Consider the following 21,790-nt stretch of genomic DNA (forward strand, 5'->3'; position numbering starts at 1 on the left):
AGCGCCGGCCTGGGGGGGTGCCCGGGGGGATCGCCCTTGTGCCACCCGCCTTCCAGTAACACCTCTTGATTCCTGAAGCCCTTGAGTGCCAGCGTTTGGCATCTGTGCTGCCCTCAAGGAATGCACGTGTTTTCATCGCTGTTTTGTTTCTTCTAGTGGTTTTTCTTTGGTGTTCTGTTTGTCTGTGATTTTGATCCTTTGTAAAAAAAATTTAAAATCTCTTTCGGTCAGCTTTCTTGTCGCGTTTCCTAGGTTCTGCTTATTTTTAGCTGTAGTTGTATCAGCCTTGTTTATCAGCTCTTCACGTCAGTAGGTCCAAGTTAAAACTGATTTCGGTTTTTGCTAGCCTTTTAAATGTTTCTGGCTCCTTAAAAATGACTGAAAAAAATCTTCCTAAAACCTTCAGGATAATCCTATGAAGTAAAACTTATTTTAATTTTTTTTTTCCCCTTTCATTTTCTTCTCTTTCAGGTATAGTGTAGTGTTATGGGTGATATCAAAGAAGCTAAGATGCAGATAACACCAGAAACTCCGGGAGTCACAGTCCTGAATCCCTTTGAAAGTCCCAGTGATTATTATACTCTTCAGGAGCTGATTGTCTCTAGTCCTTCGGTCTTTAAATCAACAAAACCCTCATCTGTAAGATCTATTTTTCAGTTGTGTAACTATACAGATGTAGTACTAATATTTTGAAATGCATTTAAATATTAAGTTTACTTTATGTATACTAAACCAAATAATTTTGTTGGCGTTTGGTGGGTCTGATTACAGGAGTATGGTGATTTTAGTACTAACATTGTCACTTAGTCTTTATGCTTTCCTGATTTTTTTTTTTTTTTTTTCTTTAGATATTAGGTGTATCAGTAGATGAGCATACACCCACTAAGTGCCAAAATCAGTTGAAAGCAGATAAAAGACAGTTGTTGGATGTGGTGTTCTTGTCCCACTTAAAGTAGAGAAAACCCAGTCGCTACCTGCATGAAAGTAAAATTGAATTGTACTTCTGGCATGAGTTGTTTATACATTCACAGAATTAAGTTAATAGTTTCGTGTATGTATAACATTTTTTACTTGCAAATTTAATTCTGCTTTGTAGTTGGAATTACCTGATAGGCAGAGATGATGCTTTGTTAGTGAAGCTAAAAAGACTAGTTTGGCAAGGGGTTGTTCGAACAGATGTTTGAAAAGTATTTTGTAGTTGTTGAAGGGGTGAAGCTGCTTTACATCTGAATTGGGTTTTGTTGTGAGCTATGCATGGCGTTGGGAGGGAAACCGGAGATGTGTATGGGGTTGCAACTCAGGCTTTGAAATGGGAGGTGAAAGGAAGGCTGCTCTGTTATCTGGATAACTTGGGTTAGATAGGGACACTGGATTTTCATGGAACCGTAAAAACTAAATTCTATCCCAAGTGTTGTGTTTTTACTAGATCTGTCCTCAGAAATTGAGAAGAAATTGACCCGTTAGTTTGTAAGCATTGGCTAAAATCTTTCACTTACTATTATCCTGTAAATCACTGCAGTACCACTAGCAGGATAAAGAAGCCTGATTGACTTACTCATTTTGAAAGTAGATCACTTGAACAGAAACTTTCCTACTGTCTTTGACAGGAGCTATATGTAAGCTACGATTGCATTGTTCCATTGAGACTTGTCCTGTGGTTATATTTTTATCTTTCTAGACTAGCAAGCATTAAGATGTCCATTTCTTTTTTTAGACACCAGGAAAATTTAGATGGTCTATTGAACAGCTTGCTCTAATAAATCCTGTGGAAATTGACTCAGAAGATGTTCGACGCCAAGCGATGCATTTGAGTCATGCTAGGTAACCTCCCATCTGTTTTTGTACAGCTAACTTGGATACTGGGATGCTGTTCTTTTGCTTTACTGACGTTTCAACGCGGCATTGAAGACTTTTTATTCAAATCTTTTAACATAGATTTTTGTGTGTCCCTGGCATGGATATAATGGTTAGATGAGGCTGCGTTTGTCGTGCTTTTTTTAATGGTAAGAACTGCTGATCCACTCTGACTGCAGTTTGGAAGACAGCCAGATAAAGGCAGTCAAGGGGAGGAAAAAAAAGTCTTGCCAGTGATTGTTACCAAGCTACCTCTCCTGCACCTTGTCACGATACAGTTTTTCTGCTCAGAGTGTTCCATACTGAGACCTATGAAGTGTCGGCTTCTTTGGTTTCTGGGACTCTTGCAGAAGGGTAAATCTGGGAAAGCCAGCTAGGTAAGCCAGTACCCTTTTTGAAAGGTATAGGTTTGACTTATTATGAAGGAGGAAAGACAAGTTTGCCATCCTTGAGGAGAAGGAGTTGGCTAGTTACCTGAAATCATTCGAGGATCTTGTTCTTGACTTTTTCCTTTCTCTGAAAATAACTTCCGTGGGGAAAAGAAATGAGTAAGTGAAACAGGCTTGGTATTCACAGCTCACCTTGAGGGCTTGTCTTAACCATTAAAGGTGCAGAACAGCATGTCGAGTGAAGGCAGTCAAGGGAAAGCCACAATGGTGAGTCCTGTAGACACCCTTCTACATGTCTCTGATAAGAACTTGCACAAAGAATTGCACCTTATGGCATGAAGCACCACTAGAACAATAAATAGTAAAACGCTTCTCCATCGTGTTCATGTCTATAGGACTTTTGAGGCCTGTTAGTGAAAAGAAATAAAGGTAGAAGTCTCTTACCTTAAACAGCCCTCCGAGTATTCATAGAATCACAATAGTTTGGGTTGGAAGAGACTTTTAAAGCTCATCTAGTCCAATCCCCCTGCAGTAAGGAGCAACATTTTCAACTAGAGCAGGTTGCTCAGAGCCCACTCCAGCCTAATCTTGAATGTTTCCAGGGGTGGGGCTTCTACCACCTCTCTGAGCAAACAGTTTCGGTGTTTCACCACTCTTATTCTAAAAAATGTTGTGAATTAGACCTATTGTTCTTAGTTCTGACTGAACCTACATCTCTGTTTGAACAGGAAGAGATGTAAGAAATAGGATTTTCTTGCTGTAGTAGAGATGTAGAAGGTGTGTAACTGTTCTCAATAGTATCTGTGAATCACCAGGTCTTAATGTTGGCAATATTTTTCTTAACATCTGTTTGTTTCCTGGACTTCCTGTAGTAGCCAACAGATTTCAGACTCAAATGCTTTCTATATTTTCTAAAGCCTTGAGCCTTATGTTTTTAGGGAGCTGATTACCTTGTTTCTGGAAGCCTATTAGGACACACTGTTTCATACCCACTGATATTTTGGTGTTTTAATCATTTGATATGACTATAAAGAGCCTAATTTGTCATGTGTATATTTGCTATGTCCAAGCTCACATTTCAGTGTAGTATAGACTTAGGTGGTTATTACTGGTGGTTGCAAACTGTATGTACTTAAATGCATATATATGTGTGCATGTGTGTAAGGTTTTTGTATGGGTACTGATTTTAATTTACATTCCATAAATACTGCTTTACAGAAGCTGGAGTGTCATAAATACAGCTCGTGACATCAAAAATTCCTGAGAAAAGAATTTAGTTTTTGAAGCCCATGCATAATGTTACACAGACGATATACTCCATTTTTGTAATGCTTGTTAACAAAAGTAATTTTCCTCTGTCAGTTGTAAAGAACCACAAGCATAAAAAACGTTCGTGCATAAATATTTAGAACTATTAATTCTCCTTTATGCAGTGAAAACAGTTTAGGTTGCAGCACAGTGTAAAAGCTCCTGGGCATTTTGTATAGTCTAAACATTTATTGCTTGATTTTTGTGATGAGGAGAACTTCCTCCTGGTAGGCTGTGTTAGTGAAAAAGTCTGTCAGTAACTGAACAGACACAGTGACACAGTCTTGTCCAAAAACTTTCCTCTTCCTTTTTTATGTCTACTGGCAGAAATAGAATGTTTCTAAATTGACTGCTATGCTATTATATGATAAGAATTTTAAAAAGAAATCTGCACTTCATCTGGCATACTGTGTCACTGTGTTGCAAGTGCTCTATTGCTTGAAGTTACATAGGGGGCTGGCTTGTTTTTATTCTTGTTAAACACGTATGATGTTTTAATTTTATTTCCTGGGAGTTAAAAGCAGCCTCTTCTGTGCTAAGCACTTTTAGTGGGAGCTGTTTTCCCAGTTCCTTTATTGGTCCTTTGGAATGTGGCTTGGAAAGATGTGTATTACTTGTGATCACCTAGGCAGATACAACTGAAGATGTTATGTCCAAGTATTGCAGATCTGTTTAAAGTCTGATTAGCAACCAAGGAGGAGGGCTGTGAGGGAAAGCTTATGTATGTATTGGGTGCATCTACATGTGTTTGTGTAGCTAATTATGTCTATTATCTGACTGATTTCTAAAATTATCCAAGGGTAATTCAGGTATATTCTTTGAAACTATTGTGTTATTCAGCTATAATGATGAATATGCATTGTGAATTTTTTTTGAACATTATAAATTACATAGTATTAATTGAAAGTGAGACTTGAAGGTGACTGCTAAAGGAAGAGTAAATGAATCTCACACAGCTTTTGAAGATGGCTGAAGTACCTACATTTTTTTTTTTTTTAAATTAGGTTAAAAGCTATGTAAAAGAATGTGTTTATTGATTCAAGCTGAAATACAGTGTTATGTCCTGAGCTGAAGGAAATATGGCATGCTGGCTGTTTGAAAGGGGGAATTCTGTGCTGGGGAAGGGTGCTGTGTCAGGCATTTGAGTATACAAATATTCTACCAGTATCTTATCTTGCCTTTTTGTTCCTTACAGCTCACTTTCTTTTATTCTGCTTGATTTTTGTACTGAGGTTCTTTCTAAGCCTAATCTCATGGTAACTTTAAAATCTATTGGTATGACAAGTAACTAAATGGATTGTTTTGGAAGATTAGTTATGACTGTTTGTCCTTATAAAAATGCTAGCTGATATAAGGAGTAAATAGATGATTTGCCAAGGTACCTATAAATGGTACGGACCTTCTTCAAAATAACTAATGTAACTGCATTTCTGTTTCTGAATTTACAGCATGAGATTATTGCACATAACAATAAAAACATAAGATTTAGGCTTTAGTGCAATTTATAGTTTCTCTTAAGCATCTGTAAAAGTACATGGTTGTACTTTTCAAGTTATGTGATGGTTTTGATAACTGAGTTTTTTCGTTTGTTCCTTAGAATTGATAAGGAGACAGAAGACAGAAGACAAAAAGCCATTGAAGAGGTAATAAAACTTGCTATGCTATTAAGTATTGATTTTTTTTTCTAGCTACATACCTACAAAAAAAGGTCTATTATAGGATTTCAAAACCCAGAAACCTGTTATATTTTACTGGTCAGTAAGAAAGTAATTTTGTGTCCTCATCCCTTGCAGTTGTGCTTGGAATCCATGTGATCTTACCATCTTCTTTCACACACCTGTAGGTCAAACCAGTAGATTTTTTCTTTCATGTTGCTTGACTAGTGGGAATGTATCTGTAACATAGCTCTTATAAATACTTAATAGAAGGTTAAAAATAATGATTATTTTTGGTTTTACAGCAACTGTTAATGTTAGGTAGCTTAGTTTCTTTTATTCAATTTTTAAAAATGATAGCAGAACCTTGGTGATTTTTTTTTGTTTGTTTCTTCCAAAGTCTGCTTAGTTAGAGACAAGACTTTTTTTCTGGTAGTTTGCAATTCTTTCAATTCTTTTTTCACTGTGTTTTTTTCTTGTCTGGCAGACAAGAAAAAGTAACATAAAAAAAAAAATTAGAATCTTCACTATAGAAATATTCAGTGTTATTTCAATTTTAAAAAATGAAGTAAAGGAGCACTGTGATGGGCAGGTCTTCCTTAGTATTATTGACCTTTTTATATAGTATCATGCTGTTATCAGTTTCTCTCTATAAACAATGTTTTGTGATTCCAGAAAGGTGCTGCGTAGTTGACCTGCAGCTAAGATACTCTTGTTTTAAATCTGCATTAAGAAGGATATTTCTTCTTTGTGAGGCATAAGCTATTGGATTATGCATCTGGACATCTTGAAACCATGTTTCTGATGAAAGTTATGCCTTTAATAGTTGGGTGTTTCCAGCTGTTTTTTTATTTGCTCCGAGTCTTGCCTTTATTGTGAGAACAGGATTTGCCGTGTATTTCTTGAAGCTATGTAACAGTGTTCATCTCCTCAGCATTAGGGTGTTCTGGAGTGCAGCTGTGACAGCGGGTCCAGGTTCTGGTTCAAAGCAAAAGCCTGAGGTCCCAGTAGTCATAGGTGTTCCACTGATAACCAGTCAAGCCAAACACAGTATGCCAAAAAGCCTTCGCTGTCCACTTCCGCTGTTACTTCAGCATCTATTCAGCACTTCTGCAAAATAGCTCATTTGTCAAAATACAGCAATTTATCAAATGGAAAATTTGGAAAGAATTTTGTTAGTCTATTTTGCAATAAGTGTGGTAGGGAGAATTCACATTTTTAAAAAAGTAATTAGTGTTAAACAAAATTTTTCTGTGATTTCCACTCTTCAGACTTGAGAGATCTGAGGTGGTATGTGTCAAAGAACATGAGGGTCTTCATGTTTTTCCTTTAGCCTCTCTGGACTTGAAATAATGAAATATCTTTTGTGTATAAGGGATAACTGTCTTCATAGGTTTTAGGGAAGCAAGAGTTAAAATTCTTAAAATGTAGATCTGTAAGTAGCAAAAGGTATGAGTTATTTTTTTCTTATTTAGGGTGATAATATAAATTTAAGTTGAGAATCTGCAATTTTTAAAAGTGCTGAGATGATTTGGTTTTATTCTACTCTAGTTTTTCACGAAAAGACTCATAGTTCCTTCTCCTTGGACTGAACATGAAGGCAAGCAAGTTTCTCAGTTTAATTCAGCAAAATGTAAGTTGCTTTTGTGTGTCCACCTAAAGTTATCTAGCTTTTGGAGAAACGAGTAAGCATAATTTTTTCAATCACAATTTGAATTTTAAGAACCAATGATAAAAGGTCACACCACTGATAGATTGTTAGCCTTTATCTCCAACTGTTTTCTTTGTTTAAAAATCCTTTATTAATCCAGAATCTTTACATAATTTTTCTGTTTTGTTCTTTTTGGTTCCTGCGCTTAATTTTTTTCTTTTCATAACCTGTCTTCAACCAGTTTAATTTACACACACAACTTTGCTGCCTCAATACTGGTAATAGCAAAGTCTTCTACTTGGCTCTGCTCATCTCATTCACTGGCAGCTTGCCTGCAAGTACAACCAGATGGGAAACAGAATTCCCTATTTTTCTACCCTTGCTTGCTGTGCAAATTCCTGTTGTCCTCTTAGTGTCCTGCTAGCTCGCTGCCACTGCGTGTAGGGTTTTCTGAGTTTTTGTTTATGCCTTTGTTAGATATTCTTTTTAATCGTTATTAAAGTTTATATATGCCAAACAGAATACATAGTAAATGGATTACAAGCTGGACAAATGTCAGCTATAAAGTATTTACATTCAGTATTGTTTGGTAGGGAATTCTTAAATGCGTTTGGGGATTTCTGCAAGATATGGAAAAGGCCAAACTGCTCAGCTTGTTATGGAGGAGATGCAGCTTGTGCAGAGTGTATTTTTAATTGTCAGTTGTAACATTGTCACTTCTGGGGCAGAGAACATAAGCCACAATCCTAGACCTGGGAAAGTGAGTGGTGAATGAAAACAGCCTGATGTGTGCCTGAGCTGTATGGAAAGGGTGGAGTGGTGGAGTCTTCATCTTCACATCCAGACTGCATGGTTTTCTGGAAAATGTGTTTTGCTTGAACACAGCCTGTTTGGCTAAGCATAAACCAAGTTGGTTTTAAATCTCTAAAGTAGAGGAGGCTGCAGAGACAGATTTTGGCAAAGTTGTTGCTACTTCACTAAGCTTTTTTTATTGGATAGAAAGGTGACAAAATTCTCTTCATCAGCTATAATAGTAAACTTTCTTCAGGTATCCTTTCTAATCTCTTCCAAACTTTGATGGAAAAATTTTGTTGTATTAAATATTCTAACTTACTGCTACTAGGTTTTAAAACTCTCTATATATGCAATGCATGCTTAAATTTAAGTTCTTATCTGTTTTACAGCCATAGATCTAAATAATATTTCTCCAATTGGAAGACAGCTAACTTTGCAGCCTGGGAAAAGCAATGGTGGGTAAAAGGCAATGTCTGAAATTAAAGGTTTTCTCTGAAGCAAAATAAACCATTTTTTTAATAGCAATTTAATTTGAAAAATGAATGATTTTTTTTGGTTAATATTCCTGTAGAAATAATTTCTCTTGAACTGTATTGTACTATTAATTTTAATATCCATTTCTCATAGTAATTTAATGCCATTATACTGTTTCACATTTTTTTCCAAAGTAAAACCTGAAGTTCTCTCTAGAATGTAGAGTGCATTTTTTCCAACTGAATGTGTTCACTTTTTCTGACTAGAAAGTGAATATAAGCCTCAGGTTTATGGATAAATGACAGTATCAAGATACCTTCAGTCTATTAGATAATTTGGGGTAAAAGACTCTTGATTGTTTTTTCTGCCAAATGAAGAGCAGAAATCTTAAAACATCTTTAAACGCTTTAATTTTAGATGAATAGGTGGTTTTCCCCGGGGTATTTTATGCTCTTTCTCCCATTTCCTTTTTGAGTTCTCCCTTTCTTCAGAGGCTGCTCTCCTCAGTTAGGAATGCCTCTCTAAAGACTTTTATGTCTTGTTTTTTTTTTTTTTTTTTTATCTCTAGGCGTGAGTGTGCTGCCTATAGTGGTGTTAATTCAGAATCCTAGCTTTAATTAACACTTCTCCTTATTGAAGCTGTAACTTACATAGGTCAGTTGCAATGCAATTTGAAAGCGAGTTTTTGTTTCTACAGTTTTAGTCAATGGTCACTGCAAGTTAATTTTGTTGGTTTTTTTTGATTGCAGCTGCTTGTCAGACAGTGCTGTCCTTGCCAGTGGATTTTAATTTACAGAAAATTCTAGGTATGTTGTTTAATATCTAAATTTAATTATGAATGTCTAAATAGGAAATGATTTTTGTATTGGGGTTTTGAGTCTTGTGTAATATTTAAAATCTAATGTATAAATGAAGGTTTTAAGTATATGTTCTAAATAGTTATTTTGTGTTGAATGAGACATCTGATTTAAATGACATGATTTGAGTTGTAGATGTGTAGTTGAGAGAGAAGGGATATGAGGAGCAATTGGCAATTGATTAACAATTCAGATAGATGTCTCCGTAGTGGAAGATAATTTATTTTGCATTCTTACTGAAAGCTGCTTCTCCCTCACGTTTTTAGGTGAATATTTTAGACCTGATGAATTTGCAGATCAGTCTCAGGAAAATCTGAGCTCTTCATCACTCAGAAGAAAGCTGTTTTTAGAAGAAAACGGAAGTGTGTCCGAGTGCTTGTCCCCTTCTCTGCATAGTCCACATGGGAGTCAGCCCCTGGGGGTGCTCTGTTCCATAGATATCTCCCCAGTGCGCTGCAGGAGCCCTCTGGAAGCATCTAGTTCTGTAAGTAGCCGGTTTCGGGGGGCTGGATGGGATGGGGCTTCACCTGCCACAAGAGTAGTTCTCAGAGCAGGCTGTGCTGATTCTGTGTTCTGACAGAGTTCAGACTTCTCAAGAGGAACAACTATGTTCTTAAAAGGCTACAACTGCTTTGTGAGAGTAGGTGTTAAACCAAAGGGTGATGAGTGAGTTTTTTTTTTTTTTCCCAAGTTCCAAATTCAAAGAAAATAAATGTGAACAAAAAAAAGGCTTGAAAGACTATATGACTGACTTAAATTATTATGTTGTGCAGCTGTTCTGCTGTATAGGAGGAATAAGGCTTTAATTTTGTGTTCTGAATAGGAAGTAGAAATTGATACTTACACAAGACCTGCTGAAAGCATGAGGAAACCATTTTTTTTTTTCCTAAAATGTGTGTACAAAAAAAGACCTATTTATATCCATGAACTGCTGTCTAAAATACCAGTTGATAGGAATAGGTGATATAATTATTCCCCTTATAGCTCATAAACTCATGGTGGAAGAATTGAGGTGTGGATTGTGTTTTTTGTTTTCCATTGGCCAGAGATTTCAGGTTAATAGACGTTAATTAAACACAGACCATAATGTCTGTTTTCCAAATTCAGTGAGATGAATCTTATTCCCCAGTGGACATAGCACAGCTAAACTGCTTTAGGTGGTAGGGTTTCATCTGTTTGGTGGCTGAAGTGCATGGAAAAAAGCTACTTCAGCAAGAGTATGGTTTAAAAAAATTTTTGACTATGGTAAACTAGTAAAGAATTCCTAAAACTTAATTATGCTACTAGATGTTACTTCTTTTTGCATCATGCTCAAGCAAGATCACAAACACTTTTCATAAGGAGAAGCATTTTGGCTGCTGCTGAGTCAAATACATAATATGGATTCTGTTAAGATATAAATAGTGACTGGCATTCATCTGCATTGGTGATTAAATACTTGACTATATGCAGAGGTAGCATTAACACTCTGTTTAGGCTTCTTAAATATGGCTATTGCAGTCTCAGTTGGCATTATGTGAGTTGGAGCCCATTGCTCTTTTCCTGTGTGGAGGCACAAAGCCCAGGTGAAGAGTTCCAGCTGGAGTATTTAAACTAATGATAGAGGTTCTCATTGTACAGGATTAGTTTTCCTCAGCTCTGCCCTATTAAACTTTTTTATATTCATACATTTTCACAATGTAAACTTTGACTTTTTTTTTTTACTGAAGGGTCAGTTTTCATCAAGTCCTATTCAGGGAGGAACAAGGGCTTATAGTCTGGGAAGTATCACCAGTCCCCCGTTCCCAGAGGGGTCTCCTGCACATAATGGTTCTGCTTTTTCACCAGTTGCTTTTCACATAAGGAAGACACCACTGTCAGGTATGGTTTAATTTTATATATGTATTCTTCTCTCTAGACTTAGATATTTCTATTATAAAACCTGCTGCATTCTTATTGGAACTTTTTTCTGTTTGGAGACAAGTTAGTGTGCAAGGCAGACCAGCAGTCTCCTCCTGCATGAGCCATTACTGTTTAGCAGTGAAATATCATAATTATGTGAAACAGTGACGTGTACCTGCTTGCAAAAAAAAAATCAACTAGGGAAAATATTTTAGGGGGATGAATTGATAACCTAATAGGAACAAAGGAGGCAAAAAAAAAAAGGAAGGGAAAAAAAAAAACACAAAACAAACAAAGGATCAGTCTAGTTTGTGGAGATGGTTTAAAGCCATATGCCTGAACAAAATCAGGTCACAATTCTGATTTGGCCCAACCTGAGGCATTTTAATTGGACAAAGAACTCTTAACATGATTTGAAAAGTGAAGTGATCAGGAAGATTATTGAAATGAAACTGACTATTGAAGAAATTAAGAACATTTTGTGTCCTTCTTGCTCTAGATAATGTCAGTATTTCATGTTTTGTGCATTACCTGGTAAGACTTAATGCCATGTTCATACATGATTTTGCTCTGATGAGGCTTGTGGTATTTCCACAGGGCTTCCATGTGTAACCTTCCGTGTGGAGATTGTACAGGTGTTTTCTCATTTGTTTGTTTTCCTTGAAAACCTTATTGCTGCCCCAAATTTTTTCAATGCCATAGAATATGTGCATTGATATTTGTTTAGGAAAAAAGCCTCAGAACCCAACTTGACACACCGCCCTTTGAACACTGTGGTATTGACATCTGAAAGTGCAAGGCCTCCCATGCAGGAAACCATGTCATAGGAAACAAAGGTGTTGGTAAAAGTGGGATAAAGGCTTGCCTTTACCATTACAGTTCAAGTGTGCTGGTGATTTGGTTTTTGGCTGTTGGTTGGTCAGTTTTGGTTGTTTTTGTTTTTTTTTTTTTTTTTTTTTTACAAAGGCCTTGGAGCTGAGAGACAGCGGTCAGTGAAAACCCATGTAGCTGGCTGTAATTATTCCAAAAACTGTAGGGCTTTGAGGATGATGACTTTAACTCCACCTGATGTCTGACAGAATAACTTTGTTGTTTTTACAGACCAAAGAAAATTTACATTTCGTTCTCCAGATATTCCTTCCTCAAATAGAATGACACCCCCAAGTATGAGAAGTCCTTATATAGATGGCTGTTCTCCAATTAAGAATTGCTCTCCTATGAGGCTTGGAGCATGTAGAGGAACTGCCCAGTATCAGACCTCTGTCATTAGAATACCAATTGCCGTTGAGAGTCACAGCGAGGGTGAGGAAGACAAGAACGCCTCCCCAGCAGAGGCCCGGTTCCCAGAAGTGGACAATGGAATAAGCTTGCGTCAGGCAGACGGTGACACGTTTGCTCATGGGACGCATCTCGTGGTAACAACTGTCTCGATTGCACCAGATCGCTCCGAAGTTTGTCATCCGAGGCTGTCGGCGTTCCAGGATATAGAAGGCTTGAAGGAAAGTAATACTGTGGATATGGCTGATGCAGCCGAAGTGCCCGAGGAGAACACGTGGATAAAGGAAACGATTGGCAACAGCAACGCGCCAATGACCAGCTTCATGACAGGGATCACTTTCAGCATTGAGAACTCCCGCATGTGCATGTCTCCTCTTGCAGAAAGCAGTGCAATTCCTTGTGACAACAGCAGTATTCAGGTAACAAAAAATCAGGTAATCTTGTTCAGCTTCTTTCTAACACTGAGCTCGACATACTAACTTTTAAATATATATTGTTCTGGAAGCAATTGGGTGTGGCACACGGGTCATATTGTGACTTATTTCTTCCCCCATCTCCTTTTTACTCTCTCAGTGGAGTGAGCATAGCAGTTACAAATGTATTACTGCAGCACAAAAATCATCTTAGTCCAAACTGATTGTGACAGAGCCATTTACAATTGGCTTTTGTTATTAACTGATGGTGGTTGGTTTGTTTAAATTCTGTTAATCCCATGGAAGTCATACCAAGTATGAGAATCTGCTGGCTGTCTTGGTGCTAACTTGCAGTACATTTTTTGAAGTCCTGGTTCTTCATTTCAGGTGGACAGTGGATACAATACACAGACTTGTGGAAGCAGCATTATGGATACTGCAGGGGCTGAAAACAGTTGCAGAGAAAATGATGTGAACACGAATGTGTTTCAGAATAAGTCTCAGCTGCTTAGAACAAAGGTAGGCATTAAATTCTAAAACCAAAAGTGACAGGCTTCCCATCTAAAGCATCCGCTCCCTATTTTGTTCACTTTCAGGGAGCCTGAGGGAGAGGCTGTCAGGTGATAATAGTATGTTAATGTAGGAGCATTTCAAGTATTAGGTTGAAAACGGGGGAAAACTGCAGGACAAACACTAGAAGGTGGCATAAAACGAATGTGGTTGTTCTGTGACAAGGGCAGAGGTAGTTTCAGAGGAAGCTGAGGCATGTGCATGACAGGTAGTTGTGAGGCTTCTCATGGCTTCTGGTGTATTGTAGTCTGTTTCTTATTTTTGTTTCTGTTGTTCTTGCTGCTTTTTTATTGCTAACTTTTTAAAATGAGTGCCTGTGGAGTAGCACATGTTTGGGGGAAAAATTGTCTTCTACTTTTTTTCATAAACTACCCTCAAGTTTCCTAAAACCTACCTGGAAGGCTGCCTTGGTGGGGAGCTTCCTGCTTGGGTACAGCCTTACAGTTAGAAGCCCTTTAGACCTACGTTCCATACAAAACAAATTCCAGAAGACAACACATGCCTAGAAAGAATCCCAATCTTGTCATTGATGGGAAGGAGTTTTACTTCTTCCAGAGAATAGCAAGCAAAGCTAGTTTCTTTGGAGGAGAGAGTAAAGATTATCTCCTCTCACTTAGTAATGTAAATTTAGTCTTATGGTCTTAGAAACTTGGTCACTTATGCTCTACTGCTTACTGTCACTTAGAGCCCTGGAAAGGGAGACAGTGCTGGCCAGTAGCACCAGGCTATAAAAACCTCCAGTAAGCCAAATTCAGCCCTGACTTCACTTCTGTGTCTAACATGCTAAATAGCCACTTCTCTGCCAAGAAAAAGAGCAGATTACGGTGTCTTACAGACCACTGACAGAAAGTTTTGAACTCTGCTCATTTAAGTTTAGGATAACCATGCCCTTACAAGAAGTCTGTAGATGGATAGATTCCTGCAACACAGGAAGTTCCATCTGAACATCAGGAAAACTTCTGTACTCTAAGGGCGAGGGAGCACTGGGACAGGCTGCCCAGAGATGTTGTGGAGCTTCCTTCTCTGGAGAAATTCAAAACATGCCTGGACCCGTTCCTGTGCACCCTGCTCTAGGGGAACCTGCTTTGGCAGGGAGTTGGACTGGATATATCCAGAGGTCCCTTTGAACTCCTACCATCCTGTGATCAAAGATTTGTGCGGAGAAAGCATCTTTCATCTCCCTTTTTGTTTCAAAAGGGGCTAAGGTACTAATTGCAACTTGAAATTCTCAGATAGTAAGTTTGCATCTTGTTTCTTTTGGGAAGTTTTTGTGAAAATGGTTTTAAAATTAACTTTTTTCTTATTAACCTAGGATTGTTCCGTTTTAAACCATAAGGACAATCAGTTGCTGAGAGCAAAGTCTCCAGAGAAGCAATCCTGTTTCCAAAAAGGAAAAATGCATAGTACAGTATTTGGTCAAAATACAACTTGCAAGATTTCTACCTGGAAACACAAAAATCAAGTTTAGGGTTTTCACAAAAGTGGTGTAGTTTTCTGATGGAGAACTTGAATTGTGCTGTCTAATAAATTTTTATATGTATGACCTCAGTTACCTGGACTATACATACTAATTTGCTTTTTTAATCACAAGTGTAATAAATTGTCTGGTCTATATTAAAGGAGTTTTTAAATAATGTGGGGTTTTTCAGGTCTTATTAAGAAATTACTGGTATCATTAAGCTAGTCTTTAGAAAATTAAGGCAGCTAGACTTGGTACAAAGAAACCAGTGTTTTTTTCAGAACTGGGCTCCTCCTGAGGTTAGGGAAGGTTCCCTGAGAAGCCTTATTTTGAAGGTTTATGTAACTCCAGCTTCAAGAGGAATATTTTGGGCAGACTGAGCAAATATTGGGTAACTTGCATAGGAGCCAATGTAACTGGAAAACCACCTACATTTTAAGACAGCTTCTAAAGGCATGAGGGAAATTTTTCTTTGGGTGGAGAGAAAAAGAAAAGGGTTGTGTTTCCCCAATTAGATTTGTTGTGTGGCTTCAGGAGTACCAGCACTGGTACCAAGGAGGAGTCACTGGACAGAAATGACCTGCTGGGGGTGTGGTGAGAGTAGGGCTGGGGGGAGGCAGGAGAGGGGCGAGTGTCTTGTCTGTAACAGTCCAAAGTAACAGTGATGAACCTCAGACTTCCACGAGGAAAGAGTAAAACTAGTGTTCCAGAAATGGGTCCCTGGAATGTGTGTGTTTTACACTAGACTGCAAACTGTTAAAAAGGGGTGCTTTGATTTTAATACCAGGCTAATCTTTTTTTAATTAAGTTTTCATTGTGAACAGCTGCATGAGAACTCCACTCTAGTTATGGAAATTACATCTTCTGCAATTTTTAAAAAAAAAAAACAAACCAAGTTTAATTCTCTTAGTAATAAAATAAGCTGTATAAAAGAAGCCTTTTTAGCAATTTTTTGAACAGCGTTTTCCTTGGTTTGACAGAAAACTGCATACCTGTCAGCTTTATAATGTATTTTAGTAAAATGTACTATTGGTTACTTTAAAATTACGGTGTTGTCACTTTAGTAATTGTATTAGTACTAATCTTGAAATGGATCCCTGAACTCCACCAGTGTCTCCCAAGAACACTTGTGTCCATGTTGATGCTCCAGTGCCCTTTCAAAGGAGTGTGAAAAGGTGCAGTAAGTTATGTACTGAGACAAATTGAAGCTAAGAGAATGGTGCAGCCTTCCTTCTATTCAAGTAAACCACTGCCCTTTAACTTCTTCCCTCTTACATTGAGTTCCCAGTGCTATTACATTGTTTACAGAAATTACCAAACTACTGAGGTAGAAATTCAGAAATATAATGAACTTTTGCATGCCACTTATTGCAAGAAACAGTAATGTAAGCATTGATGAACTAAAGTAATGGAATGAGAACTCCCTTTCCCTAATCAAACCAGACTGGGTTAAATTTGATTGCATGTGTTTGAAAGAATCTTGTGGGTTCCCTTTTCCCTTTCTGGGAGAGAAGAAAAAAAGCCCTATGCTAACCTAGCCCTAGTGGCTAAGGGGAGAGAAGAGAACAGTGAAGCACTGAGATTTCAGGGCTTGGTGTTGGTAGAGCTCTGAAGTAAACTGTGTTGGATTAACTGGAAAGAAAAGCCCATTATCACAGAATCATTAAGACTGGAAAAGACCTCCAGATCATCAACACTACCATGACAACTAAACCATGTCCTGAAGTGCCACATCTACTTGTTTTTTGGCACCTGCAGGGATGGTGACTCCACTGCCTCCATGGGCAGCCTGTTCCAATGTCTCACCACTCCTTCAGTAAAGAAATTCTTCCTGACATGCCATCTAAACCTCTGCTGGTGCAACTTAAGCCCATTTCCTCTCATCCTTCTCATGTGTGCTCCAAGTGAAGTTGTCTTGCTCTCTTGTTGTAGCTGGGATATCCAGTCCCAGGATCCTAGGTGGAAATTCTGATTCCTGTTCTGTTCCACAGCCCACAGGGAAGCTTGTACCAAAGCAACAGCCCACGGCTGGTGAGGAGCTGTTGGCACACTGAGCCTGGAACAGCTGGTCAGACAACTAACAACAGCTGTAAAAAAACTCTACAAAGGGGGGAGGTGTGAACAGGGTTGCAAAGCATTCAGAAGTGATGCGTTAGACCTGTCTGCAAGCTTTGTAGGAACAGGACAGTTCTTGAAGTATTCTCATCAATAGTTCTCCAGTGAAAGCTTTCTGAAAAATATAAAGAAAAAGGGAGACTTCTATGACATCAGTAAAGTGTTGTTTGGTTTTAATTCTCACATTTCGAAAATAGTAATTAAAAAATTACTTTAGATTTGTAACAAGCTAATGTTGGCATGCATTATTTTTACTCCCGTAGCAATTTAATCAGCATTTCTGTAACATATTGGATGAACACGAATTGAACCTAATGTCCTAAATTATCTGTGTCGTGATCTTGAAGCAGTGCCCTTACTGAAAGCTGAAAATACAATCAGGTGATAAGTTCTAGGGGAAGAATTTTGTTGAAGTAGAGAAACTGACTTCTAGAAAATTAATGTCTTCACTAGGGTCTTCAAAATGTTCTTAGCTTTAGGTTGTGAGGCTTGGACCTCAAAAGCAAGACACAACTTGTATGAGTTTTAAAAGTTATGACCTTGTGTCTTCTATTTCTCATGATAATTCCTTCTAACAATAATCACTTGAAAGGGTGAATTTCAGGTTTCCAGACTGTACAAAGGATTTATTTCTGCAGGTGTCATTACTAAAAACAGGAGTCACGTTAATGGAAGGGGGAAGATGAGAAGTGGGGTGGTCCAAATTGTGATCTGTTTCTGAACTGTTTGGCACGATATGTTTAATTCAGAATTGGGTTTTTTGGGGGTTTTTTTTGATTGTTTGTAGTGATCCCTTCAACAATCAGAGGATTTTAAAGTATTCACAAATAAAAAAAGCAATCAGTTAAGTACGTAATTATACCCTCAGAAATGGGTGAATGCAAGATGTCATTAAGGATCCTCCCAAATTGTCTGTATTTTCTGTCCTGTTTTATAGTTTTAAATTAGATGGGAATTATTTATTTTATAAAAATGTGCACATTTTTTATTGTTTGTATAACTGTTTTGTAGAAAACAATTTTTGTGCAAATTATTGTGGAAATCATTTGCCCATTGTGTTTCTCCAGCTGTACGAGGGCTGGCACACGTTGCACAAAACGGTCATTGTTTACATCAAATGAGTTTCAATAGTATTCATCAGTGTCTTTTAATATGTGTAATTGTAAATTTAAGTAGTGAAACAGAGTAAAGAGCCACCTTTTGTACCTAGACTGATTGTATTCCGTTCTTGTTTCTCCCTGCAGTTTGCAGCATCTTTCATTTGGGTGCTGCCTGGTACACACAGGTGTCCATTGTTTTGGTGGGGGCCCTGGGCAACAGGATGGAGATCAATCAAGCTGCTCAGCAAACTCTGGTCTCCCAAGGACAGTTAAAAACCAGGTTACTATAATACATGGTACTGAATTAAAAGTTCAGTTCCAGTTACAGGTCCAGTGTTCTGGGCATAGTTCTTGAAACAAAATTTCATTGTTAAAGTTTCCAATATATACAGAATAGTGGGGACAGTGTTCAAGCATCTCATTCATAGGGCGTGGGTTTCTTCTACTGCAGTCAGTTAAACATGTTAATTTTGATGCGTTTTATAAATATGTACTTCACAAATCTGATCCAGTCCTTTACAGTGGCAGCACACGGGGAGCTGAGTAAATATGGCCAAGTAACAACCGCCTATTGATGGGCCGCAGCCCCGATTACCTGAGGGAACTCCTGAGGAGCGACCAGTATGGAAGCTCACGAGCTGGAACTCTTTGAAGGAACGTCTCTAGTATGTGGCATGGCAGTTTCTTGTCTGAGAGCTAGGAATTGGTCTATGCAGAGATGGTCTGTGAAAGCTACAGTAATCTCAGGCACTCTGGAGGATAGTTACACTGAAATGAACTTGCACAACTCAACAGCAACCACCTTGAAGTCCCAGTGGTGGGAGTTCAGCACTGAGTGTAGGAGCACACTTATGTAGCTTGACTGTAACAATGCAGTTCAAGACCAAAATATATGGGTTTTTTTTGAACATTCTAACTTGCCAGCATCCTGGCAGCACAAGCTAGAACTATCACCATAAAACTTGCCATCACTTGTGGATTTTTGTGTAACACGAATGTAACTGCTGGTTGCCTTTGTTTTGTTTTTTTTTTTTAAGGCAGTTCATCAGAGTTCATTGGCTAAGCAATGATTTTAAATTGCCTTAAGCAGATGACTAAAGTGCTGTTTGTTAGAGCATGGTTCCTCTTCCCCCTACATATTGTGTGCACATATGCACGCAGCTCATCTGGCATGAGGGAGAACTTTGCCAGAAGTTATTGTAGGTTTGTAGAATTTACCTTTCAAGAGTAAACTCTGTTGGCACTGAAGACCAGTAACCAGCACAATTACAACACTGAAGAAACTGACTTTGTCAGACTCCTGAATGGCCCTTTAAGGCTATTAAAGAAAAAAAACCCCATAAAATATATACAGCTCTTCCTTCATTTTGCAGAAGCATTTATTTTGATGCACAGGACAAAACTTGAGATGTACCTGGTTTTAAAACTATTTTTTTCCTGCATACAAATATTCATAAAAAGGTTTTTTAAAAAGGCCAGTTTTACAAATGATTAAAACGTCTTTAAAAGTAAAACTGTTGCTAATGTTTTGCCCATAGGGAAAAAATAATGTAAACACAAATAATTAAGGTGTAACACCCTATTAACTTTTATATCCAGCTATTTTTGTAGCTTCTTTTTCTTCTTCTCTGGTTCATCCTTGCTGCTTATCTCCATAGACAGATTTGCAGGCATGTCACTTCCTAGTATCTACAGTAAGAGAAGAATGAGAAGTCAGAACATTTTTGGTTCAATTTTAGCTTATACTATTCCAGATAAAACTTGAGTTTACTTGTGTGGGCCTTTTACAAACACCATATCAACATGAGAAACGTCTATTAGTAGGCAGCTAAGAGAGGGTCACCATGGTCATCACCATGGTCATCACCATGGGACACTCCCAGGTGGACTGCTCAGGAGAAGCTGCAGGAGGGAGGAGCAGGAGCACCCTCCCAAGTAAGCAGCTCTTCCGCAGCAGGCGACAGGAGCCACCTCCCCAGGAGCCTGCCAGGGCAGCGGGCGAGGAGCGAGGTGGGAACGGCTCCCAGCAGACCCCCTCTCACTGTGCTTTTACAGAAAGCACTGCTGGGTGTTGTCTGAAGCCCTGCTCCTGTCAGGCTCAGGACACTGCGTTGCAAAAAGGCATTGAGCTTTGGTAGAATCTGGAAAAACCTTGGAAGTAAATGGGAAATGGGCTTTTTCTAAAGCAAGGAAGGAGAACAGAGAAAAGCCTGTATGCTTACAGAGAGTGACTTGTCCTCAAGGGAAGGTCACTAAGGAGCGTGCTATGCTTTCTTTGGGAATATGGAAAGGAGGGGCATTCCAGTAGGGGAGAGTGAAGCAGGCTATGCTGAAATGCAGCTCGTTTGAGTAAGATTCATAGAACAACTGGGCGAAGCCCGGACACGTGCGTGCTCTGCTACACCTGAGTCTATGGGCAGACCACCACATCCGATTACACATGGCAGCAGGTGCTTCAGAAGCTCAATGCGAGGAAGCTGATCACTAGAAGTTTAATCACAGAATAATTAAGGTTGGAAAAGACCTCCAAGATCAAGTCCAACCATCACCCAACACTACCGTGACCACTAAACGTCCTGAAGTACCACACCCACGTGTTCTTTGAACACCTTCAGGGGTGACGACTCCACCACCTCCCTGGGCAGCCCGTTCCATGTCTCACAAAATGACACCAGGTTATAAACTGTGTGAAGGCAACAACAGCATATACCAGTAGAAGTGAATTGTGTTCGAGTAACAGAAACACCTAGGCAGGAATTAAACCCACTGCCCTAAGCTGAAGGTCAGCTTGGTCAGCTAGTCAACTAGGGCATGCCAAGGAGTATCAGAAGCTGTGAGAATGGGTAACAACAAATTAACTTCAATTAATGAATGTCACAAGAAGGCTCAAGACAGAATCTAGGTTTCTGGGTGCCATAATGGCCTGCTTCTTGGAGAAACAATTCAGAGAACCCATAAAAGGGGAGAAGCAACTCTTGCCTGAGGGCCTGCTTAAGAGGTTACATGAAATTCAAAGAAAGACATGGAGTAAGGATATGCCATTTAATCAATACTGTTTCAAGAGAAAAGAAGTCAGTAGAGTGATCAGTGTTACAAGTCAACAGACATCCTTAAAGAAGAGAAATCTTGTACAAATGAAGAAGAAATGAGTGCAAAATTAAGTTAAAATAGACAGGTGAGTCCAAAGACCAAGGAACAGTAATAAAAATTCCCTAAGTGCAAGGCAGAGAATTCTTCCCTACTCCTCCATCAACAGATAGCTTGGTGATAATAAAAGCCTAAAGCAGGCATGAACAACAACATGTATCTGAAACACTCAAGAAAATTAAGATCATCCGAAAAAAGAAAGAAGGTTTAGAGCAAACTGGGTAAGAGGAATGGTAACAGTGCCAGGACTACAATGTCCATCGAAGATTTCTAAAAACAAGCATAAAATTGTCAGCTAGCAATGGCTGGTGTGTTTGAGCTCACTGCTAAAAGCTGGCCTTGGTATTGGAGGCATGAAAGATGCTGTGGGAGTCAGAAATGTAAGCTGGGGAAAGAGGTGATGAAGCAAATTTACAGAGCAGGACTCTCTCTACTGAACCAAAGAGCCGTATGTGTGGGTGAGGCACTACTTAAATTGTAAATTGCTGGAAGCTTGGAATGGACACAAAGGATCACTTTATGTGCATCTCACTCCTATACTCATTCCTTACCAGGAAGGAGGACTACTAACTGCTGTTTAGGATGACAAAGTATTTTGGATTAACCAGTGTGGCCATTCCTGTATCAAGGGATAAGCTACAATTATAGTATTTCACTGTAGAGCAAGGACCTTCACAGGAATTGGTACAAGAAGCAGAAAGGAGGGGAAGAAAAAACCTAAAAATAATAATAATAATACTAAAAGCCTCGCTTGCATTGGCTTTGCTTTGTGTCCATTTGTATTGAACAGAATGTCTCACACAGGGACCGGAGTCACTGGAGCAGGAATGTTCCTGAGCAGTGA

General features: G+C 38.6%; 2 protein-coding genes across 2 annotated transcripts in view; one reads left to right on the top strand and one right to left on the bottom strand.

The window, feature by feature from the left end:
• Window positions 1–477: 477 nt before the first annotated feature.
• Window positions 478–16,638, top strand: BORA (bora, aurora kinase A activator; the record flags this gene model as incomplete). The annotated part of the gene is given in 12 exon segments (XM_008947168.1): window positions 478–639; window positions 1,715–1,821; window positions 5,149–5,194; window positions 6,758–6,839; window positions 8,042–8,107; window positions 8,876–8,932; window positions 9,250–9,467; window positions 10,693–10,843; window positions 11,966–12,561; window positions 12,943–13,074; window positions 14,438–14,609; window positions 16,517–16,638. Coding segments are annotated over 12 exon segments (1,911 nt in total), but the record flags the coding sequence as incomplete, so codon positions are not given.
• Window positions 16,639–19,398: 2,760 nt separating this feature from the next.
• Window positions 19,399–21,790, bottom strand: part of DIS3 (DIS3 exosome endoribonuclease and 3'-5' exoribonuclease) — a gene marked incomplete at its 5' end in the record, with an annotated part of 18,205 nt that continues 15,813 nt past the window's right edge. The window contains one exon of the mRNA XM_008947169.1: window positions 19,399–19,488. Coding sequence (XP_008945417.1) covers window positions 19,399–19,488 — 90 coding nt within the window. The remainder of the gene's footprint in view (window positions 19,489–21,790) is intronic.

The sequence above is a fragment of the Merops nubicus genome, unplaced genomic scaffold (assembly GCF_000691845.1).
Source record: "Merops nubicus isolate BGI_N331 unplaced genomic scaffold, ASM69184v1 scaffold9329, whole genome shotgun sequence".
Taxonomy (NCBI): Eukaryota; Metazoa; Chordata; class Aves; order Coraciiformes; family Meropidae; genus Merops; species Merops nubicus.